The 25,809-nt window shown below is 46.3% G+C and overlaps 1 protein-coding gene across 1 annotated transcript in view; it reads right to left on the bottom strand.

Moving 5' to 3' along the window:
• mtdha (metadherin a) overlaps nt 1–25,809 on the bottom strand; it is a 79,953-nt gene that overhangs the window by 42,626 nt on the left and 11,518 nt on the right. Inside the window, exons 2-3 of the mRNA XM_055634316.1 lie at nt 16,314–16,424; nt 10,585–10,675 (exon numbers count right to left, since the gene is read on the bottom strand). Coding sequence (XP_055490291.1) covers nt 10,585–10,675; nt 16,314–16,424 — 202 coding nt within the window. The remainder of the gene's footprint in view (nt 1–10,584; nt 10,676–16,313; nt 16,425–25,809) is intronic.

Below are 25,809 nucleotides of genomic sequence, written 5' to 3'. Positions count from 1 at the left end.
GACAACAAACCCACGGCATGCGATTTGCCATTCGGCAGGGAAAATTTAAGCACTTTGAGCGGCGGTTTCATTGAGTATGTTCACGAGCGCAGATGGTCGGCATAACGGTACATTTTATGTTATTGGGCCTCCTCCATTGCCAGAGTGAGGCACACCCAAACTGGAGAAACGGCACCATATTCTGCTTTGGTAGTTTACAACCCAATGGTATGAATATTGGATTCTCCAATTTTAGATAACAACGAACACCCCTCACCCCCTTCCCCTCTCTCCGCCCCACCTGGACTTATACCCGTCTCCCCTTCCCCTATATTTCTTCCTCAATCTTCACAATTTGCAACTATCCATTACTTTTGTTTCAAAACTTCTGTTTTTTCATCTCTGGATTTTATTCAACCACTTCTCTAGAGAAGTCAATGGTGATACCGCTGGGGTGTAAACAACCAAAGCGAAATATGAGGTGTTGTTTATCTATCTAACACCTGCCAAGCTTTATCCTGCCCTTCTCTTCCAGCTATTCGATCCTACCCCGGAGATTGTACATGTATAGTGACAATAAATGGCATATCTATATCTATATCGGAGGCTCCAACCGCAGGTCTGGTGGACGGTGACAACGGGACCCCGCAGATCCTTGCTGGGAGACCGCTTTTCAGGGCTTCCGCAACGGCGACTTCTCCCGCCCGAGTTGCGGGGTTGAAAATTACCTGGAGCGGGGCCTTACATCATCGCCCCGCGCGGCTTTAAATCGCCGCGGGACTTGTTAGCGCCCGCCGGGGGCTCCAACACCAAGACCCGGAGCGTGGCCTTGCATCGCCCGGCGCGGCTTTAATTGCCGCGGGACTTATTTACCTTGCATCGCCCACCGGGGGCTTTGACTCTGACATCAGGAGGAGAATGAGGAGTGCAGGGGAGAGATAAGACTTTGCTTCCATCACAGCGAGGAGGAGATGCGCTGTGATGGATGTTTGTGTAAATTGTGTTGTGTCTTGGTTCTTTTCTTGTGTGTATGACTGCAGAAACCAAATTTCGTTTGAACCTCAATGAGGTTCAAATGACAACAAATAAATAAATTGTAAATCAGCCTGAAGGAGGGTCCCAAAAAGTCACATATCTTTCAGCTTTTTACTGACGTGACAATAACTTAAACGATCCATGTTCTCTAGAGATGTTGGAAGAATGAGTTGCTGGAGGGGGTAGTTGAGGCAGATACTATGTCAACGTTTAAGACACATTTAGACAGGTACATGGGCAGGACAGGTTTAAAGGGATACAGGCCGAGCACAGGCAGGTGCGACAGTGTAGATGGGTATGTTGGCTGGTGTGGGCAAGTTGGAATGAAGGCCCTGTTTCCAAGCTGCAATACTATGACTCTCCCTCCTCCCTCCTCCACTATAGTTGTCCTACCAGTTCCACTGGTCACATCTTTGTATCACTCTTGTTCTCACACCTTCCCCAGCTAACAATCGGTCATTATGGGCCCCACCTCTCCTGAGGTCGCCTGTTGCCGGCCCCGACTTGTTCTGGCGTTTTCTCGCCTCCGGTTTTGAGCGCCCCACCTCTACTTTCTGTCTGAGGAAGGGTTTCAATTCGAAACATCACCTATTCTTTTTCTCCAGAGATGCTGCCTGATCTGCTGAGTTGTTCCAGCATCGTGTCAATCTTTGGTATAAACAAGCATCTGCAGTTCCCTGCTACACAAATAGATTGGTGCCAGGGTCCCGGATTTTATCTTGACTATAGGTGCTCCTCTGTACCACTGCATTTTGTTGTCTCTGTACTGTACACTGACAATGACAATTAAAGTTGAATCTGAATCTGTACGGAGCTTGTAGGGAATGGATGAGAAAGTGGATAACATAGAACTAGTGTAAGCAGATGATCGATGGTCAGTGTGGACTTGTAAATGACATGTGCATGTACCGTTAACATAGTGACCTCACCATTACTAACCACTCCCCACATCACAAGTATAATTACAACCTTCCCACCCATTGATCCCCCTCTCTAGTTCCGGTGACAGACCACGAACAGCTAGGGCAGCAACGTATGTGTATCATGAATAAACAGTAGTAAAGACACAGTGTGTTATGACTCCTCTTTACATGGTGTCACAATCGTACCTTTGCGCCTCCCGTTTGTCGGGTTTTCTTTAACTTTTGACTCAGTTCCCCATTGTGTTTTTTCGTATCTCCCGTGCCATGGCTACTTCTTGCCGCAAACCCGATGTGCTTGTCTTCGACTCAGACATTGCCCATCGGTGGGGTGTCTTTAGACGCGACTTCCAACACTATGTCACGATCGCCCATCCTGCTGCCACCCCTGCGACACAGGCTTCTCTGCTTCTCAACCTGGCTGGTCCCGATGCCCTGGAACGGTCTCAGTCGTTTGTCTATGGTGCAGGTGAAGATGCTCAAGACCCGGTATGTCTTATGGCTAAGTTTACCGCAATGTGCGACATCCCCACTAACTGCATTCTAGAGCGTTTTAAAATGTTCACCCGGCGTCAGATTCCTGGAGTCAATCGACAACTATATCTCCGCGTTGCGGCACCTGGCCAGGCGTTGCCGCCTGGACGCGCTGACCCCCGATCAACTGACCCGGGACATTCTAGTGTATGGCCTTCAGGATGAAAAACTAAGGGCTGAACTTCTGCGGAAGCACGACCTGTCTTTGGACGAGGCTCTGCACGCCTCCCGCATGGCTGAGGCTGTCGCCTCTGCGGTGTCGTCTGCTGATCATGACATTAACTTCACCAGTGTTGCTGGCCGCCGGCGGTACGCTGGCCCGCAACGGCAACGGGGTTCCCCTGCACCCGGGGGTAGCAGCCCACAGCGTTGCCCCAACTGCAACTTTGCCTCCCATCAGTTTAATGTGTGCCCTGCACCGGGCAAAACGTGTAACTTTTGCAGGAAATTAAACCATTTCTCTGCCGCTTGCCGCTCCCGTGGGAAGCCAGTTCCTGCTCCACGGCGAATGTTAAACAACCTTGCTCAAGCTGATACAGTGTGCTTGTTCACAGTACCAGCCTGACGAACTCCCTTTGTCTGATACAAGTTCCTCCCAGGGGGAGACCAGCATATTTTCACTGTTGGATGCACCTGGACTGATAACGGACCCTTCGGTTCGCGTTACTGTCAACGGCTCGACCTTCACCGCCAAACTCGACACGGGGGCCGTGGCCAATGTAATGTCAACAAGCCTCTTCAGGAAGATAAGGACAGATGAGAAAGTTACTCCCGACAACTCCCTGTTGCATGCCTACGGGGGAGGCGTGCTCGTTCCGGTGGGGAGGGGGGAGGGCTACCCTGCACTGCAAGGTACTGCAGGCCTCTCGGCCCCTCACTTTTTATCTACTGGATACGAACAACATCACCCTGTTGGGCGCCCGGGCGTGCCAGGACCTCGGCTTGGTCTCTTTCCACCGTGATATCCACCAGGTGCGGACCCTTATGGACCCCCTGCACGAATACCCTGACCGCTTTGACGACAAGCTGGGCAAGCTGCCCTGCAGCTACAAGATCGTTGTCGACCTCGGTGTTGAACCTGTGATCCGTCCACCACACCGCGTCTCCTTCGCCATGAAGGACAAGGTGGAGTCAACGCTGCTCAACATGGTTACCATGGGCATCCTGAAGGAGGTGAGCGAACCCACCCGGTGGGTCTCCACAATGGTTGTTGCTGCGAAAAAGGACAAAAGTGAAATTCGCATTTGCATCAACCCCAAAGACCTGAACCTTGCCATCAGATGCCCGCACTACCCCATGCGAACAGTGGAGGACGTCGCTGCACAGGTTGGCCCGGCCACTGTCTTCTCAGTTCTTGATGCCAAGAGCTCCTTCTGGCAGATACCGCTGGACGAGCGATCCTCCTACCTGACTACCTTCAGCACGCCCTTCGGCAGGTTCCAATTCCTCCGCATGCCATTCGGGATCAACTCTGCCAGTGAGGTATTCCAGCAGACGATGGAGCAGCGGTTTGCCGGTCTCCCGTGTGCCATCATCGTTGACGACATCCTGGTCTACGGTAAGGACGTTGCTGAGCACGACCTCCACCTCCGTCAAGTCCTGGACCGGGCCCGTGAAATCAACCTCAAACTCAACCCAAAGAAGTGCCGTTTCCGCGTCCCGGAGGTCACCTATGTGGGCCACCTCTTTACTGCCTCGGGGCTGAAGCCTGACCCGCAGAAGACGGCTGCGGTCTACGGGATGTCTTCGCCCACCGACGTGCCCAGCCTGCAGTGTTTCCTGGGCATGGTTAATTACCTGGGGAAGTTCATCCCCGACCTCAGCGAGCTGAGCGCGCCCCTGAGGGAGTTGATCAAGAAGGACACTGCCTGGGCCTGGTTCCCGCATCACCAGAAAGCTTTTGATGTTCTGAAGTCCAGGCTGGTCAGTACCCCCACTCTCCAATTCTTCGATCTGCAGCGTCCCATTGTTCTTACCTGCGACGCCTCCAAGTTCGGTCTTGGTGCTGCTTGCCTGCAGCTCCACGATGGCCTGCAGCTGCCTGTTTCCTACGCGTCCCGCACCATGACCCCTGCCGAGCAGCGCTATGCTCAGATAGAGAAGGAGCTGCTTGCTGTGGTGTTTGCCTGCTCCAAGTTCAAGGACTATATTCTGGGCAACAGCTTCACGATCGAGACCGACCACCAGCCGCTGGTCTCCATCCTCAACAAGCCGATCCACGTTGCCTCGTCCCGTTTGCAGCGCATGATGCTGCAGCTCCAGCGTTTTACGTTCAGAATTGTATATCGCAAGGGCAAGGACATGTTCGTGGCCGACACGCTGTCCCGCGCACCGCTAACGTCCACCGACCGCCATCCATATGAATCGTCTGACCTGATGGTGCTTAACGTTAACATTGTGCCTTCCCAGCAGATGCAGTCCCTGGTCAGCAACACTGCCAAGGATCCTGCCCTGCAGCAGCTTGCCGACGTCATCCGGCAGGGCTGGCCAGACCGACGTTCATCCTTGCCAGCTGGTGCCGGGCCCTACTTCCTGGTCCGTGACGAGCTCGTGCTGCACGACGGCGTGGTCATGAAGGGACACAAGGTCATTGTGCCTGCTGCGCGGCGGGACCAATACTTTCAGACCGCCCACTGCGGTCATCCTGGGGCCGAGGCCACTCTGTCTCAGGCCCAGAGTCTGTTCTACTGGCCCGGCATGGCCTAAGACATCCGGGAGAGGGTCTCCACCTGCTCTATCTGCAATGGCCTCGCTCCCCATCAGCAACGCCAGCCGCTTCTGCAACAGCCTGCCCCCGAGCTGCCCTGGATGGCCGTCGCCACTGACATTTTCGAGTGGCGTGGCAAGCACTTCCTGGTCCTTGTTGACTCGTACTCCAGCTGGTTCGAGGTTGACCAGCTGCACTCCCTCATCTCTTCGGCCGTTATCGGGAAGCTGCGCCGCCACTTCGCAACCTTTGGCTCCCCAGCAAGTCTTCAATCGGACAACGGCAGCCAGTTTCGGAGTTTCGCTGACAGCTGGAACTTCCAACACTATACCAGCAGCCCAGAGTACCCGCAAAGCAACGGCTTGGCAGAGCGCGCTGTCCGCAGTGCTAAGGACTTGCTGGAACATTGTAGACTGTCCCATTCCGATTTTTACCTGGCCCTCCTCAACCTTCGAAACATCTCCCGCGACCCTGCCTTGGGCTCGCCAGCACAGCGGCTGATGTCTCGCACTACGAGACCTCCGATCCCGGTGACCCAGCGGTCCCTCGTGCCCTCTGTTCTCCAGCCCGCTGCTGTACAGGAGCGCATTGCCCTCACGCAAGAAATCCAAAAGCGCTCCCACGACAAGTCCTGCCGTCCCCTCCCGCGTCTGTTCCCTGGCCAAGTCGTCCGGATGCAGTCCCCCTCCGGTCACTCCAGGCTTGCCATCGTCGTCGGTACTGCTGGTTCGCCGCGGTCCTATCTAGTCGATCATGACGGTACCATTTACCGCCGGTCCCGCCAACTTCTGCGGCTTGTCAACGAGCCCCCACCACCGCCTGCCGACCCCTTTGCCCCCCCGCTGTTTGCCACGTTGCCTGCCCCTCCACGCATGCCTCGGTCCCTGCCTTCTCAGCTCTATCAGTCCCGCTCTCCAACAGCCAGTCCTCCCTCGCCTGCCCGTCTTCCCGCTGCTGCGCCTGCTTCCCCTCCTCCGTCTCCGTCTTCTCCCTATCCTCCCGGGTCCCCGGTTCGCTCAACCGCACCTGCTCCTATTCCTGTTCTTCCTGCAGAGGGGGGAGATGGCGAGCTGCGTACCCGGACCGGGCGCGTGGTCAAGCCGCCTGTCCGTTATGGTGATTTTGCTTAACTGTTTGCTTACCTGCTCGTAGCGCATGATGACATGGTCGCCCCGTCACTACTGTATTGCTTTTCATTTCCAAGGGGAAGGATGTAGATGACATGCGCATGTACCTTTAACATAGTAACCTCACCACTACTAACCACTCCCCACATCACAAGTATAATTACAACCTTCCCACCCATTGATCCCCCTCTCTAGTTCCGGTGACAGACCACAAACAGCTAGGGCAGCAACGTATGTGTATCATGAATAAACAGTAGTAAAGACACAGTGTGTTATGACTCCTCGTTACAGGACTCAGTGGTCCAAAGGGCTTGTTTGGTTGCTGTATTTCTAAACTAAACTAAGAGTGATGCCATCACCTAAGAGTTCCAAGGACCAAAAGAAAAAACCCAGAGTAACTCAATGTGTCAGGCAGCATCTCTGGAAAACATGAATAGGTGACCTTTTGGTCGTGACGCTTCTTCATACAAGCACTTTATGTCGATTTGTAAACTAGCATCTAGTTCCTCGTTTCCACATCACATCCTTTCACTTCCACAATACAACTAAACAATATTTTTGTTAACACCTCATCCAAACTGTTTACTGGACACCATACTCAGGAAGTCTCAGCTGTGAGCACGAACAAAACAAGGAAGAGGGCACTTGGGGAAGGCTCCAGCTGCGGCTGAAACAACGGGGATTTTGGCCTTCCCCTCCCCAGCATTCAATCATTCAACAACAAGCTTGGAGAGAGGACATCGGTTTAAGGGGTGAGATGGCAAAGATGTAATAGGAGCCTGAGGCTCCTATTAAAATAAACAAAAAACAATACTTTGAATGAGCTACCAGAGGAGGTAGTTGAGACTATTACAACATTTATAAAACATTTAGACAGGTACATGGATAGGACAGATTTGGAGGGATACGGGGCAAACGCAGGCAGGTGGGAATAACCTAGAAGGGGCATGTTGGAAGGCGTGGGCAAGTTGGGCCACTGGGCCTGTTTCGACGCTGTATGATATTCCAAGATATTCAGGGGCTACTGTGTTCTTTTTATTGTTGAAACTGTTTCATACACCCATTTAACTTTACCCCTGATTCACCTGACCCTGCTGTACCACCCAAGATTTAGATAGGCAATAGACAATATTGCCTATCTAAATAGATGAAGGAGTAGGCCATTCGGTCCTTCAGACATTCAATGTTATCATGGCTGATCATCCCCAGTTGCGTGTGTTGATGCCTGACATCTTCATGTCTCATCTGTGGGTTGTCCTTATAACAGAGTCATGGGCATCCAGCATGCCGTGACTAACCATTGCACCATATAGAAAACCCTTTGTGTAGCAGATGTAATCAATCTGATGGGTTCGATCAATCCACCGCAAATGTCATTGACTTAGTGACGAACATCTTGGTGAATTCCAGCACTGTTATGACGGTTACCATGTTCTACAGGAAATGCTTTGAATGCATCCAAGGAAGCAAAGGTGTTGACTCTTTCCTTGTGTCATGCCAGGCTATGGAGGAGTGCAGCAATGTGTGGCACTGGATAGCGATGAGGCAAGAGAATCCTGCATGGTTTTCCCTCCCGTCACCAAATCACAGCCTGGTCTGGGAACAGCTACACCCAAGGCCGCAAGCAATTGTAGAGTTTCCAGCCCAGACCATCACGCAAACCAACCTCCCTCTCCAGCTACATTTTATATTGCCTCAACAAGGCCAGTCTCACCCCAGTCACTCCCTCTACTCCCCTCTCCCATCAGGGAAGAGGTATAAAAGTTTGAAAACGCATGCCTCCAGATTCAGGGACATTTTCTTCCTAGCTGTTATCAGGCAACTGACCTGTCCTCTCACCAACTAGAGAGCAGTCCTGACCTACCATCTACCCCATTGAAGGCTCGGACTATCTTTTATTAGACTATACTGGACTTTATCTTGCACTAAATTTTATTCTTGTACACTGTATGGCTTGATTGTAATCCTGTATAGTCTTTTTTGCTGATAGCATGCAAAAAATAAAAACTTTTCAATGTACCTCAATACATGCGACAATAAACTAAACAATCATACTAGTTGTGGTACTGTAATTATTAACTTAGTATAGGTTCACAGGCCTGGTCTGCTCATCATTTGGTGATCTCCATCAGGATGATGTTCATCTCTTACTCAACTTGGACATAACAGCTGCAGGTATTGCAGTGGTCTTGTTGATTTAAGCATTGAGTGACAGACTGACTGTGGCGCCTACATTCACAAAGCTGCCAACAAGCTCCCGTAATACATCATCAGCACTGATTGATGGCATTATGGCAGCATCCTGGGTCATGACATTTGCCCAGCAATGTCCATTAGATGCCGCCGGTGTTCCGCAGTTTAGGGAAGCAAGCCCGTGATGAGGAGCAGGCGCAACTTCAAGCAGGCAATTCATGCAAGATATATCACTGTGAACCAACTGCCTTTTCCTCACAAATCTATGCAGTCAACAGGATCTTATTCAACAAGTCATCCGCCAAAGGGTGTGGACCTAGATCTATTTAATTTTGAGAATTGGATAACTTGCTTTAGCTACCTCTTCTCCAGGTTTTCAACAGAAAAAAAATGAGAGTCGTGGCAATCAGGTACTTGAGAATGAGATTATGATTGAATACCCTCTCTATGTCTCTCATAATTTTATATACTTCTATAGAGAAAACAATCCACTTCTTTCTAACCTTACAGCTCCTATCCTCTATTCCCAGCAGCATCTCCTGCACCCTCTCTGAGCCTCCACATTCTTCCTGTTATGGGACAACCAGAATGGGCGTAATATTTGTGGCCTATCTATCGGTCAAATACCACTCTGAATAAATCCAAACTCAGGTCAGGCAGCACCTCTGGAGAATGTGGATAGGTGACGTTTCAGATCAGCACCCTTCTTCAGACTGAAAAAGGGTGGCAACTTGAAACGTCACCTATCTACGCTCTGAGTTACTCCAGCACTTTGTCTTTTTTTGTAAGCCAGCATCTGCAGTTCCTTGTATCCCCAGATACTATACACAAACAGAATCAAGTCAACACAAGTACAAAAAGTAAGAGCAAAGAGAATGATACCAGATACCACAATGTAGTATCCTAGCTCTAGAGAAAATTAGGGCGGCAGAGTAGCGTGCTGCCTCACACCGTTAGAGACCCACGATCGATCCTGACCTCAGGTGTTCTCTGCATAGAGTTGTTCCAGTGACTATATGGTGCTCAGGATCCCCCCCCCACCCCCCCCACACACATCCCAAAGACGTGGGTTTGCAGGTTGATTGCCCCCTTGCAAATTATTTCAAACGTGTAAAGAGTGGATGCAAAAGTGGGATAACATAGAACTAGTGTGAATAGTCAGTGTGGCCCGTTTCCATACTGTGTCTTTTAATCAAAAATAAAAGATCAAAGTCAGCAATTAGGTCGTTTGGAGAATCGGATGGTACCCTCGCTTATGGAAGGAGCATGTTTGTTAACAATATTCATCACAACTTGAGAACATTTGCCAATTTCACCAGTTTTGATTTTGAAGAGATTCATTCATAAGCTTTTGATGTTGTTGCCAAAGCCAGCACCTACTTAGCCATCCAAAATTGCCCGTTAACCAAGACGGCAGCTCACATTATCAATGTTGGTGGGCTAGCAGTCACAATGAATACACTGAATAAGGATAGGGAGATTATATTACCTGAACGACAATGGTCACTAATTTGAGTTTTTAAGACAATCTGTACTGTCATTATTGACAATATGGTTAGAGGAGGTTTAGAGGGATATGGGTCAAACACCCATCTTGGTCGGTGGGGGCAAGTTGGGACAAAGGGCCTGTCTATATCTTAACTTTAACTCCCCTAGTTGCCATGCCGAGTTATCATCATGTTTAAGAAACATTTGGACAGGTACATGGATAGGAAAGATTTGGAGGGATATGGGCCAAATGCAGGCAGGTGGGACTAGTTGGTCTGCGTGGGAAAATTGGGCCTGTGTCCATACTGTATGATTTATATGAATGTATACCATTGACACAATGGTATATCAACATACCCACTGAGCACCATCCAGCAAAACCAACTTTCTGCAGCACAAACCCCCCTCTGCCATTTCCACTGTTAATTACAAACTGCAGAACAATTTGGGTTTTTTAATTGGCTGGTTTAACTTGGCATCATGTTTGCCACGACATTGTGCGCTGAAGGGCCTGTTCTTGTGCTGTACTGTTCTATGAAGAAAATATGTCTTGCGATTTTGGTCTTTGAAATAACAATGGCACCAAGTTAGCAGAACCCACCTTCATCAGTTTCTCGACCATCTGCCCGATTCTGGAGCACATCTTGCAGAAACTTCATCCCTGGCTTTGGTTTCTTCTTGTTTTTCTTTGTCTATTTAACAAAACAAATTAGTCACCTTAGCACAGACTGCTGAACATGGAAAGCATTATTCCACAAAGCACACAAGTTCCACATGAATATGTCAACAACGCCTTACCAAGGTCATCACAGCTTACTAGTTGGCCAAAGAACAGTCAAGTTTACAAAGGATTTACAAAGCAGAAGCAGGCCTTCTCAGCCAAACGTGTCCATGCCAGATCTTCTGCTCCACTCGAGAGGAGAGGCAGCACAGCTGGTAGAACTACTGCCTCATAGCGCCAGAAACCCATGTTCGATTCCGACCTTGGGTGCTGTTTGTGTGGAGATCGCATGTTCTCCTATAACCGTGGGGGTTTCTTCCAGGTGCCCCGGTTTCCTCCCACATCCCAAAGATGGGTTTGTAGGTTAATTATCTTCTGTAAAATTGGCCCCAATGTACAGGGAATGGATTGATGGTCAGTGTGGGGCTGTTTCCATGCTGTGTCTTTTTGCCAGGGTGGAAATGTCAAAGACTTGAGGGCATAGCTTTAAGAGAGGGGCAAAGATGAAAGGAGATGTGCGAGTCAAAGGTTTTGATTTTACAGTGGTGAGTGTCTGGAATGTGTTACTAGGGGTGGTGGTGGAGGCAGATATGATATTGGCGTGTAAGAGGCTTTAGGATAGGCACATGGATATGCGGGGCATAGAGGGACATGGATCAAGTGCAGGCAGAGGCGATTAGTTTAACTTGCTAACATGTTCAGTTCAGACAGTGCGAGTCAAAGAGCCTGTTCTAGTGCTGATGCTCTATAGTATTGGAGGCAGAGTCACAGATAATGTTTTATTATTCAAGTAAAACTTGACTATAAAAGCAGACCATTGCCTTTGTGGAATAGTGGTGCTTAAGAGACTTTTGCATAGGCACATGGATATGCAGGGATCGGAAGGCGATGAATTATGTACAGGCAGATAAGAGTTGCTCTTGATATCATATTCAGATCAGAAATTGTAGGCCGAAGGGACTGTGCTGTACTGCTCCATGTTCTCTGTCATTTTCATCCTGAATTTACCATCATCGCCACTTCCTTTCAATTGGTTCCTTTTGCGTTACAATATGGACTCGTAAAAGTTCGATTCCACAGGCTTACTTCAGGGCCATTTTTCTTCCTCAATTTGCCATCCTCCCTATAACGGATGTCACAGTGAACTTCCTTTGCTCAACCTCTACCCTCAACTTCCCAAGTTAGACACAAACTCGCCACATTACCAGTGGTCTTTATTTAAGGGAATGCACCTTCTACCCAAGGCTTGCTTCTAATCTTTGCTTTCTTTTTTATTCCCTAATCTGCACCTACTTTGGTTCTTCTCCCAAGTTGAGGTCGAAGCACTCCAGCAACACCAAAATTGCTCCGACTCCACAGCCCTGCTTTTTCAACGCTGTATTTCTCAAACAAAATCATTTTGTCTGTCACCTCCATATCAGTTCTGCGTAATAGCAATCCAGCTTGAACCGCTGTCCCATCGCTCTACATAATCTTCCAATCTTTTCCCTTCTGATACTTTTGAGTTTTGCCATCTCTGATGCTGCGCCAGGCATTACTTTCCAGGCGGAGTGCTGTGTAAAGCTCATTTTCCTCATGATAACATAGTACAGTACAGCACAGGAACAGGCCCTTCAGCCCACAATGTCCGTGCCAAACATGATGCCAAGTTAAACTAATCTCATCTGCCTGCTCATGAGACACAGGGGCAGAGTTGGGTCTTCGGCCCATCGAGTCAGCTCCACCATTGGAACATGGCTGATTTATATTTCCTTCTCAACCCCTTCTCTCTGTAACCTTTGAATCCCTTACAAATCAAGAACCTATCAACCTTCACTTTAAAAATACCCAATGACTTGACAGCACACCGCCATCTGTGGCAATGAATTCCAAATTCACCACCTTCCGGCTTAAATAATTCCTTAACTTCATTCTAAAGGTACATCTTTTTTATTGAGGTTGTGCCCTCTGGTCCTAGACTCTCCCACCACTGGAAACATCTTCTCCACATCCACTCTATCTCGGCCCTTCATATTCAGTAGGTTTCAATGCGATCCTCCTCATCCTTCTAAACTCCAGTGAGTGCAGGCCCAGAGCCTTCAAACACATCCACGTGCCTATCCAAAAGCCTCTTAAACACTACTATTGCATCTTTGTTACTTTGCCATGTTTCTTGATCTCTCTGCCAATGGGAACAGTTTCACTCCATCTACTCCATAAATAACTTTTTACAATTTGAAATACTTCTATATTTCCTCAGAACTTGCTGCTTCTAGGGATTGTCCATATAACTAAGTCCCTTATCCATGGGTTCATTTTAACAAATCTCCCCTGTACTCTCTCCAAAGTTGTTGCAGATTTCTTTTATGTGCAGTGCTTGGAAATGAATAACAATTGTAAAACACAGTGGTGTAGTAATCAGTGGGTCAGGCATCATCTGCGGAGGAAATGGACAGATGTTGCTTCGGGTCAGGACACTTCTTCAGACTATTGGAATTGTGCTCAGTGATAGGGAGGCTGTGCATTCATAAGGGCTGGGATTGGAGTGGGTAAGGGGAGCGGAGAAGTCAGGACAGTTATATTGCACCGGCAGTTGGAAATAGAGGGAAGAAGGCAACCAGAGGGAGTCCATGAGGGGGAGGAACATTGGAGACAGGAGAAGGTTGTTGCTGGGAGGGGTCCCAACCTGAAACTTCACCTGTCCACGAGTCTGACGAAGGGTCCCCAATCCACATCTTCCAGAGATGCTGCCTGACCCAAAGATCTTAGAGCAGAGCAAGATGGGTTACTCTCACGCAAACGTGTAGTACGCTCATGGGCGGATTCATGGGTGATTATAGGACCCATTTTAGCGACCAGTCCCCGCCATATTGTTCCGCCATCTTGCTTCCGGCCAAAGATTGGATCTTTGTTTCCGCAGCGGGGAGAGGCAGTGAGCGGCCCGGGTCAGCGGGGAGAGGGAATGAGTGGCCCGGGGCAGCGGGAAGAGGGGCACAGGAGGGGGGGGAAGACATTGTAGTGTGGGGGCAGGCGAGGGAGTGCCCGGGGGGGGGGGGGGGGGGGGGGGGGGGGGGGGAGTTGAGGGGTGGGGATAAGGCCTAGTGTGTGTGAAGTTGCTGGGAGGTTTACAATGTTTCTTATTTAATGTCCCTTGTCTAGTCTGAAATAAAGTTCATCATTGGATCAGAAGAAATATAATTGTGTGTGTTATATGATTACGTACATTTATATCACATTCATGTATGTGTGTCTATAAACATTTTATTCTTTACAAGAATTAACAGAATTATGAATCTAACCCTATATCACACACAAAAACTTCCCCCCCAATGTCAATTACCCTGCGAGTCGGGTCGGTTCCGGTTACTACAAAATCAACTCAAACACTGCTTGTGAGCCATTTAAAAAGAAATGATTTAAAAAACATTAAAAAAGACAATTACCAGAGTCAAATTTTATTCTTGACAAGAAGTATGAACGGACAGAATTATGAATCTAACCCTATATCACACACACACACACAAACTGTTGCTCCGCAACATTGATTACACTGCGAGTCGGGTCGGGTCAGGTAGGCTCCGGTTACTAAAATGGGCGGGGGAAAATGCCCAGGATCCCCTCCGTAGCGTACTACACGTCAGCCCATTGTATTTCGCAGGAGTGGCCTATCTTGCTCTGCTCTAAGATATTTGGCCCGACCTACTGAGTTATTCCAGCACTTTTGAGTTTTACTCAAAATTCTTGCATTTACAGTTCCCTGTCCCCAATAAACATTTTAGTCCAAACTAGCATTTTATGAAGGTTCAACATTATTTCCCTTTGTCGTGTTCACCATTTCTCTATTTATAAACCCCAAGCCTTGATATATTGCATGAACACACGTATTCAACCGACCCTACCGCTTTCAACATTATATCTACACCGAGCAACAGATCTCTCCACTTTACATCGTACTCTTTTAAAAATTGTACTGCCTGCTCTCATTCTTCCCACCTAAATGTATCATTCCACATTTTCTCAACATTAAATTTAATTTGCCCTTGGTGACATTTCCATACAAATAGTGATATTATGAGATTTGCAATCAAATCCAACTTTCCTCTTTGGCTCCAATGCAATATTTACTCAATGAACTGGTTTGCAATCCATTCTAACAAGAATGTTCTGTACATTCGGGTAAAACCTCCCCCAGCGAAATGTTTGATAGCAATTAGGATGCAGGAAGCAAAAGAAGCTTGGGCGTAATTCAAATTATTTGTAGCTTCCTGCTTGAGGGGGCGGTGCATTTAACATTCCACCTGGGTCAAATGTTTGAGGATGATTTCAGAAGTGGCGCAGCAGGTAGAGCAGCTTCCTCACAGCACTAGAGATTTGTGTTCCACACTGATGTTGAGTGCTGTCGGTGTGGAGTTTGCACATTCTCCCTGTGAACATATAGGTGCTCCAGTTTCCTCCCACATCCCAAAGACGTGCGGGTTTGTGGGTTAATCCACCTTTGTATATTGTTCCTTGCGTGTAGACAGTGGTTGGAGAATTCAATCTTCGTATGGCTGGGTTGCACACTACCCAAGAGGAATATGAGGCACAGTTCCTCCAATTTGCATGTGGTCTCACTCTGGCAATAGAGGAGTTGGCTCAGAAAATAAATGTTAGTCTGCGAATGGGAGTTGCTTTGTTTAGCAACCAGGTTATGGGGAGAAGGCAGGAAATGGGGTTGAGATGGAAAGATAGATCAGCCATGATTGAGAGGCACAGACTTGATGGGCCAAATGGCCCAATTCTGCTGCTAAAACTTAAGAAGTTCTACAAGGCCTTGGCAGATCGAGCGATAGTGTGAGATACATAGATAGGGTAGATAGTCAGAACTTTTTCCCCAGGGTTGATATGTTCAACACTAGAGGGTAAAGCCATAAGGTGAGAGCGGGAATGTTTAATAGAGATATTGGGGTCAAGTTTTAAAAAAACATTTAAAAAAAATATATAAACACAGTTAGCCTTACTGTGCCAAAAACTCAGTTTCAAATTTAAGTGTGCTGTCTGTAATGAGTTTGTACATTTCCTCAGTGTCTGCTTTGTACATTTCCTCAGTGGGTTTTCTCTGGGTGCTCCAGTTTCCTCCTACATTTTAAACATGTGTAGGGTTGTGGGTTAATTGGTTTATAAGTTTGTGGGATAGAATTAGGGTACGGGTGATTGGTGGTCGGCGCGGACTCCGTGGGCTGAAGAGCCTGTTCCTACGCAGCATCTCTAAACTAAACGGGTGCCAGTATTAACCACTGAAATTTAAGGTTTTTGTGTATAATGCCCTTCAAACTGTCAATTATTACCAAATTATTGCCATAGTCAATCCACATGACTGCAATTCAGGGTGGATTACTTTGAACAGCTTTAAAATGGTTCGGAACTATTTTGCTTTAAAAGGATAAAAATGCAAAATAGAAGATACAAATGCAAACAGAAGATATGAATGCAAATAAAATGCAAAAATATATAAATGCATATAGATATAAATGCAAATCGAAGATATAAATGCATACAATTAAAAATGCAAATAGAACATATCAGTAATTAATTTTGATGGCAGTCCAAGATATGGGATTACACAAAAATTACACAGTAATTACACAAACCTTTTCAGTTTTCTTATCCGCATCCAGTTGTTTCACAATAATCTTCTCAAATGATTGATTGATTTCCTCTTCTAATGGTTCAGTTCCTGCTCGTCCATTAGGCTGAGATTTCTGGAAATCAAGAATAAACCATGAGCATTAGAGATTGTATAACAAAGAACAAGTTAGACATTTGGTCATACAGCGATGGGGAAAGTTCAGAGGGATATGGGCTGAACGCAGGTAAATGGGACTGGCTTAGTAGGGCATGTGGGTCTGCATGGACACGTTGGGCCAAAGGGTCTGTTGCTGTGCTGTATGATGGAGTCCATATCAATCAATGTTGTTTTACAACCACAAATTGTATTTGTCAGAAAACTAAAAGGCACAAAATATTGATGTAACAAATTTAATGAACATCTGGTTAATCGCTCCTCAATTAATTTATTCTTCTTTAATATAAACATGACATGGGGAAGGACCTGTGGCACTGATCAAGCAACTTAAAGATATCGTGGAACATCCTGTCCACTTTGGCACCATCACACCTGCAGATAATAAGCGCTACTCCCATATGGCAGCAAGTTCAACTTCACAACCACGACTAGAACTTTGAATACTCCCTCACTAACCCCATTTCTCTTAATATCTCAATGCGCACTCGACAACTGGCCACCCGCTTGAGGACAAATCTCAACTCTGTCACAAACGAACAACCTCTTATTTTGAGTCTGGTTCTAGACTGCCCATCCATGGGAACATCATCTTCACATTTACCCATCAAGCTCATAGAATGTGTGTTCCCATGAATCACTTGAAAATCAATCCTGACTTTAGAAGGTATTATAAAGTATGATTCTCTTTCTCCTCATGACAAACCCACTTCCCACAAATCAATCTGGTGAACCTTTGCTACAATTTGTTGCAAATGTACCCTTTCGTAGACAGTGAAAGAATTTCTGGTCTGGTGTCACCGAGGATCTATATAAACCAAATATGACAGATTATTTCCTACTCTCGGCTGAACAAAGCTCAATTCACCACAATACGTTACGTTAATTCCATGTGTTCTAATTTTGTGAATATTCTACAGCACCTTATTGGCCTTCCCAGGAGGGAAATCAAACCATTGATAATGGTTTCACTTCTTTTTACTAGTTGATTTGACCAACTTGTGGCACAACAGGTAGGGCTGAGACGCCCCAGTTCAATCCCAACCTTAGGTGCTGTCTGTGTGGAGTTTGCACATTCCTCTGAATGCGTGGGTTTCCTCCGGGTGCTCTGGTTTCCTCCCACATCCCGAAGACGTGCGGGTTTGTAAGTTGATTGTCCCTCTCTAAATCGCCCCAAGTGCATAGGGAGTGGATGAGGAAATGGGATAACATAAAACTAGTGTGAACAGGTGATCGGTGAACGGCAAGGACTCGAAGGGGCTGAAGGGCCTGTTCCGTGCTGTATCTTCCAATCAATTAAAAAACCAAAAGTTGGGTTTTACTTCATACAAATGGAAAATACTTTGTACAACTGTTGATTCTCAGAAAACCGTTATCCTAAAACGTGTCATAATCCGAAAGGCAGAGAGATCAATCAAGTTTCAGTTGACTTGCATGAAGAATCCCCCACACCAATAGGCCAGTCTGCCCATAAAATCTGTATTGAACCCTGACAAGTTCCATCCTGTCCCACTCCACCTTCCTCCAGCTATCTGGCCAAGATGGACTACCACACAGAGAGTTTCCTCCTCAACTGTTAACCGTGGAATTTCACATTCCCACACATCTCCCGATTCTGTCCCAGCCTTTTAGAAGTTTCCGTCCCATCCATGCTCAGAGTGGTGTCAAAATTCCAACAAAAACATTTCTCCTCTGTATTTTCTGGATTTTTATTTTTTAATGCCAAGCATCAGGAGTGAAACTAGTGCCCCCATTTCCTTCCTATGGCATAGAGCCCAATAGGCCACATACAATTCTAACAGAGGCTACATCTAACTGGGGATACGGACAAAGACCGCTTTATTTTGGACGGCAGATTTTTTTTTTGCTTTTTTCAAATAAAATTACTGTATCAACCCATGGTACCGCTTTTAACATCTGTGAAACTGTTTTGTACCACAAAGACATAGAAAAGTACATCTCCACAACGGGCCCTCCGGCCAACAATGTCTGTGCCTATCTTGAAGCCTATTCACTACTGTCTGCACATGTTGCATATAGCTCCATTCCCTGCACATGCATGTGCCCATTTAAAAGCCTTTTTTAAATGCCACTATTATATCTGCCTCCACTGCCACCCCTGGCAAGACTTTCCCTTTAAGTATTTGCTGAATATGATGCCAAGTCCAACTCTTATCTGCCTAAACATAATCCACATCACTCCATATCCAGTAGGGAAGAACTGCAGATGCTGGTTTACACCAAAGACAAACACAAAAGGCTGGAGTAACTCAGCAGGTCAGGCAGCATCTCAGGAGAAAAATAGGTGATGTTTTGCGTAGAGACCCTTCTTCAGTCTGAAGTCGAAGCTATGACCCAAAATGTCACCTATTCCTTTTCTCCAGAGATGCTGCCTGATACGCTGAGTTACTCCAGCTTCTTGTTTCTATCTTCCCTCCATGTCCATAAGCTGATCCAACAGTCTCTTAAATGTCTCTCTCGTATCTGTATCGATTACCACCCTGGTAGTGCGTTCCAGGCACCCTCACCTCTGTGTAAAAAACGTGCCTCACACATCTCCGTTAAACATTGCCCCTTTCACCCTACTACTACACAGCATCAAACTACTTTTAATTCAGAACTTAAATTCAGCACTGCAGCCATTTTACAATATGCCTCACCCAATATTCCATTCCCCATTATTTTGCCATTCCTCACCAAAGGCATCATTGATATTCCATTAATGCTTCTTTGGACTTCTGCAGTATTAAGATTTTGATAACAGGGTCAAGCGGTCTCTCTATTCCCAGATCACATCTCTGCCATAGAAACAATGCAGTTTGTGAGACTGTGACCAGTGGGGAGCTACATGGAATGATGCAAATGAACTGCGGCAATTATTTTGATAACAGGGTCAAGTACATATCCAAATTTAGACGCAAAGTGCTGGAGTAACTCAATGGATCAGGCAGCATCTCTGGAGAAAATGGATGGGTGACTTCTCAGGTCAGGGCCCTTCGTCCATCCCTTTTCTCCAGAGATGCTGCCTGACCCACTGTGTTACGCCACCATTTTGTATCTGTCTTTGGTATAAACTGACATCTGCAGTTCTTTGTTTCTACATTTTGATTATTTTTAAGATGTTGATGACACAGCTATAAGAAGCATACAGAAAAGATTTGTCTATGCTAAAATGAATGGGAAAAGTAATGAAGGTGGAATGTAATATAGAAATACGGAGATCATGCACTGCAGGGAAAAAAAGCAGAGCATTTTGTGTCAAGTGAGGAACTAAAGAAGGAACTAAAGTCCATGAGAGGTAACATTATTTTTTACACAAGAGGTGGTGGGTGTATGGAACAAGCTGCCGGAAGAGGTGGTCGAGGCAGGTACTATAGCAATGCTTAAGATACATTTAGACATGTACATGGATAGGATAAGAGGGATATGGGCCAAAAGCACGCTGGTGGGACTAGTGTAGGTGGGGCAAGTTGGGCGGAGGAGCCTATTTCCATGCTCTATGAGTCTAAATACTTTAAACATAGATCTCATTGTATACGAATGACAGTTAATAAGGTTAGGTTTATTATTGTTGTGTGCTCAGAGAAAAACCTAGTTTTGCATACTTTCCAATCAAATATACCAAACATAAATATAAGCAAGACTAACTGAAGTACAATAGGTAGAGCAAAGAGGAAGCTACAGCACCAAAGACAGACACAAAATTATGGAATAACTCAGCAGGACAGGCAGTATGTCTGGATAGAAGGAATTGGTGACGTTGCGGGTCGAGAGGAATGGTCTCATGCTGAAATCTCACCCATTCATTCTATCCAGAGATGCTGCCTATCTTACCGAGTTACATCTTTGGTGTAAACTAGCACCCGCTTCCTTCCTACATATTGTACAGCACCAGTTCCACAGACAAAGTCCAACATATACAATGGGGTAGATGAGAATCGGACAGTATCCAAGCTTATGAAAAGACCGTTCAGAAGCCTGTAACAGAGAGGAAGAAGCTGGTCCCGAGTCTGGTGGTGTGCCCTATCAAGCTTATACAGGTACAGCAAGGAAGTTGGAAGTCAAATAGTATGATGGAAAACAAAACAGAAACAGGAATGCTGGAGGAACGCAGCCAATCCGTCAGCATCCGTGGAAAGAGAAACCAGTCCAGGTTTCGGGTCGACAATCCTGTCATTGAAATGGTATGTTGATCTTTATTATACAAATAAAGATAACTTGCTCTGATTGCAGAGCTGTGGTGAGAACAGCTTTGGAATGTCATGTGCAGGTTTGTAAAATCTATCTCAGGGAATACATGTTTGGTTAGAGGGAGCATAGCAACAGTTCAAAAGACTGATTCCCAAGATGAGCAGTATGAGGAATGAAAACTTCTTGAGCAAATTAGGTTTTTTCCACTCAACCACTTGCTCCACCCATCTACCAAACAAACCCCCCCCCCCCACATCTGCCCCATCCGTATCCATCAATCACTTGTCAGGCTTTGTCTCACACTACAAGGTCTCTTTTCCAGCTCCAGCTCTACCCCCCCCCCCCCCCCCCCCCCCCCCCCCCCCCCCTCCATCAGTCTGAACCAAAAGGTCACCTGGCAATTCCCTCCGTAGATGCTGCCTGACCCACTGGATTCCTCCAACACTGTGTTTTGTTCAATATACCAACATCTGCAGTTCCTTGTGTCTCCAGACTTTCTTGTACTCCTCTGATTCAGATTATGGCATGATCTCATCGAAATATACAAAGTTCTTGTGGGGTTTAAGCTATGGGCGTTTCCAAAAGTATCTGGAACCAGAGGTCAGAGTCTCAAAATACAGACTCAGCCATTCAGGAGAAAATCAAGGCTAAATTTATTTACTCAAAGGGTGTTAATCTTTGAAATTCTTCACCCAAGACACTTGTAATGGTTCAGTTACTGAACAAATTTGATTGAAGACAGATAGATTTTCAGATATTAAGAGACGTGAGCATGAAAAAAAAGTGGTTGGGTAAACTGTGTGTCACAGCAGGCATGAAGGAACAAATAATCAATTTCTGCTTGTGCACCTCATGGTCTAGGTCCGTACAAAGGGCAGTTCAGTTGAATGAACTCCATGCTCCTGGAGGTACATTTATTCCTTTGAAGAGCATGGGCAATCCTCACTGCCCCAAACCAGTGGTTACTTGCCAAATTTAGGGGACCCATTAAAAGACAGACTGTGCAATGAATCAGAGGTCACAGAAATAAGACCACATAGCAGATCTCTTTCATTGGTGAACTGATCCGTGTTTAAACACCAGTAAAGTGGTTTATAGGTCACTTATGCTAATAGCAGTTTTCAACTTAATTATTTAATGGAATTCAAACCTCCAACTACTCGAGAGTTAGAGCTGTATAGGAGGCAAACAGGCCCTTGGGCCCCATCTCGTCTGTGCCGACCAAGATGACACACTAAAGATAGTCCCATTTGCCCACATCCCTCTACAACTTCCCTGCCCCTCCCTTTCCATGTCCTCGTCTATGGGCCTTTCAAAACCTGTCTAGAAACAGCATGGACATTAGCCATTCAGCCCACAGAGTCCGCACCGACAATTGATCACCTAATCACACTATGGGCAATTTTCAGAGGCCAATTAACCTACAAACTTGCATGTCTTTAGGATGTGGGAGGAAACTGGACCACCCGGAGGAAACCCACGTGGTCACAGGGAGAACATGCAAACACCAGACAGCATCCGAGGTCAGGATCAAAGCCGAGTCTCAGTCACCGAGGTGATGAAATGGAAAAGCATCTGTTCAAAAGCATTGCTGTTATCCACTTTGACCCATGTCCTTAATCTGCAGTAATACACCTATGGGGCTCTAGTTTAAACGAGGATTAGCTCATATGTCAGGTATTATCATGACAATCTCGAGGGCTATGTTACAAAGATTAAATTAGCAAATTAAAAAGAGCATTTAATGAAGGAATGATACAAAATTTAATACCAACATTACAAAATAGAAAGCAAGAGTTGCAGCTATTGAGTGGCTAAACAGCCGTGGGATACAGATTAATCGAGCATGGAAACAGGACTTTCAGCCCAACTTGCCTACGCCAACCAAGATGCCCCATCTGCACGAGTCCCACCTGCCCATGTTTGGCCCATATCCCCCCTAAACCTTTCCTATCCACTACGAGGAATTTTATTCTCGGTCTCAAGGGACTGTCTCAAGTATCAAGATTGATTTATTACACTGTGTTGGAAGGAACTACAGATAGTTGTTTCATACCGAAGATAGGCACAAAATGCTGGAGAAACTCAGGGAGGCAGGCAGCATCTTGGAGAAAAGTAATAGGTGATGTTTCGGGTCAGAACCCTTCATCCTGAAGATAGAAACAAAATGCTAGAGTAACTCAGCTGGTCAAGTGGCATCTCTGGAGAAGGAATAGGTGACATTTCAGGTCAGAACCCTTCATCCAACATTTCTCCAGAGTCTGAAGAAGGGTCTCGACCCGAAACGTCATCCATTCCTTCCTCCAGAGGTGCTGCCTGACCACCTGAGTTACTCCAGCATTGTGTCTACCTTCAATTTAAACCAGCATCTGCAGTTCTTTCCTTCACATTTTCTCCAGAGATGCTGCCTAACCCACTGAGTTACTCCAGCATTTTTGTGTCTATCTTAGATTTGCTGCACTGTCGGTTGCTGGTGTTCAGTTGAGCTTAAAGCACTGGATGGATTTAGCCCATTGCTTCTGTGCTAGCTCCTTGAAAAATATATTAATTATATTCTACAGCTCCGTCCCCATAACCCTGCAGACCCTTCCTGTACAAGTGTTAATACATTCCCATTTTGTAAACTACTGAATCTGCTCCAGTGCTACCCAATCAAGTAGAGACAAGGATACTGGTTTACAAGACACAAAGTGCTGGAGTAACTCAGTGAGTCAGGCAGGATCTCTGGAGAACATGGATAGGCCATGTTTCGGGTCAGGTCGAAAGAAAGTTCCTACCTCCCACTACAATCAGTCTAACGAAGCTCCCTGAACCGAAACATCACCTATCCAGAGATGCTGCCCGACCCGCTGAATTTCTCCAAGACGTTGTGTCTTTTTTATGACCACCATCTGCAGGTCCCTGTGTCTACGTTTTACTGCTGCTCTGCAAAATCTCACGGCATGCCTACTTGGAAGCTCATCCTCTCTCCGACAGCAGTTCTGTGAGACCCTCTCACACTGCTCCCCCTGTAATTCCAGCTGTTCTTTGACCATGTTCTGACCCTGACGTGCAACCAGAGCCTGCATGTTTCCTCAGCACTTGCCTGTGCCACATGGCACCCAGCTCCAATTCCAGGCTCAACCAGGATCTCAGGTAGCTACATTTAATGCACCACCTTCCCTGCACAATGTCCGACAGTCTCCTCCATGCCAACTATTGATCACCCACGACACACAAGGATCAATTTGCAGAGGCAAATGACCTACAAAACCGTGTATCTTTGAAATGTGGGAGGACGCGGGTGCACCCGGGGGAAACCCAGGCAGTCACGGAGAATGAGCAAATTCCATAAAGACGGCACCAAAGGTCAGAATCAAATCCAGGTCCCCAGCACAGTGAGGCAGCAACCCTTCGGCTGCGCTACTGTACCGCACCAGCAGGCCCTCGCTGTCTCTCCTGCATCTCCAGGTCAACCATCTATCCTTATTTTTAGAATTCCATCATCAATTCCTACGTCCTTATATAGAATGGAAACTTTTGCACTGTAATTAGAACCATCCCATTAAACATGGCATTAAGAGTTTTCTTTGAGGTTGGGAAATGGCAGCACCAGATTCTCCACCCACCAGCCTCACTAACTTCATTACAACTCATCAAATGCTGAGCAGGTAAACCTAAATGAACGTGAAGTGAGCAGCTAAATTTTGCATTTGAGCTGCAGTAACAATAATCAAATATGAGAATCTGAGAAATGTATTATTTTGCGGTGCAGAGATGATATATGAAGAGGTTGCCAGTAAATGAGGGCCTGAGGGAGAGGGAGAGGTTGTGCAGGCTAGGACATTATTCCTTGGAGCACAGGAGGATGAGGGGTGATCTTAGAAGTGTGTAATATCATGAGAATAATAGATGAGATAAACGCAGATAGACACAAAAAGCTGGAGTAACTCAGCGGGACTGGCAGATTCTCTGGAGAGAGGAATGGGTGACGATTCTGGTCAAGACCCTCCTTCAGAAGGTAAACGCAGTGTTTTACCCAGACTAGGTATAAGATTGGAGGGGGGAGGGGAGGGGAGCAGAGACTTAATAGGAACCCATGGGGCAGCTTTTTCACTAAGAGAATGGTAGATATATAGAATGAGCTGCCAGATGTCATTGAGACAGATACTATCACAACTATTAAAAAAATGTGGATAGCCAAACACATGTGTAGATAAGACATGTTGGTCGGCGGGACAAGTTGGCCCTAAGGGCCTGTTTCCATGCTGTATGGCTAGCAGAAAAGTTGAAGGGAAGATTTAATGGATGTGCTCAAAGACATTAGAGGTTTTGAGATAAATGAAGGTTCTGTAAATTGAGGAAATACAATTTGAGGCAAAAGGGCATGAGGGGCGAAGGATTAGCATATATTTGTGCAGTATATTATGATTGTCCCTGAAAGGATCCAATCTCTACAGCAAGTGTCAAGCACAACTGACTAAAATACTTGAAAAGCAACTTTATACGGTTGTCTAGAAGGGAGCAAAGCAATGAGATTAGCAGATCGATCAAAGAGCTATCACCACGAGGGCTGAATGACCTTGCTTTATTTACACTGATCTCTCAAGTTCTGTAAATGCAGCAAGTCTAGAATAGAATCAATAAGCAAAGCACTGCAGGTTGCAGGTCTCACACGAATGCACAAAAAGCAGGAAAAATCCAGATTAGGCAGCATGGGCAGAGGGAGAATCAGTTAATTTTGCAAGTTATCCAGCTGAATACAATGAATGGTTCACGTTGTTTTTATTGTCACATGTGCAAAAGCGCAAATTATTTTCTTACAAACAGCCCAGTAGAGCATTACCATACCCAAGCACATCCCCGATTAACAACTTGTACAGAAATAGTTTACTGATCCCACATGCACAAGGCAACATATTTTGATAGACACAAAGTCCTGGAATAATTCAGCAGGTCAGTCGACGTCCCTGGAGAAAATGGATAGGTGACTTTTCGGGCCGGGACATCACCGTTCCATTTTCTTCAGAGATACTGCCTGACCTGCTGAGTTACTCCAGCATTTTGTGTCTATCTTCAGTATAAACCAGCATCTGCAGTTAATTTGTATTAAAGCTAAATAGGATTGTTTGGCAGAGGGAGCGTCCACGTGGATTCTTGCATTCTTCACCTCT

Source organism: Leucoraja erinacea, chromosome 4 (assembly GCF_028641065.1).
Source record: "Leucoraja erinacea ecotype New England chromosome 4, Leri_hhj_1, whole genome shotgun sequence".
NCBI classification, from domain to species: Eukaryota; Metazoa; Chordata; class Chondrichthyes; order Rajiformes; family Rajidae; genus Leucoraja; species Leucoraja erinaceus.
Note: the sequence above shows the minus strand (reverse complement) of the source record. Positions and strands in the feature narration are given on the sequence as shown.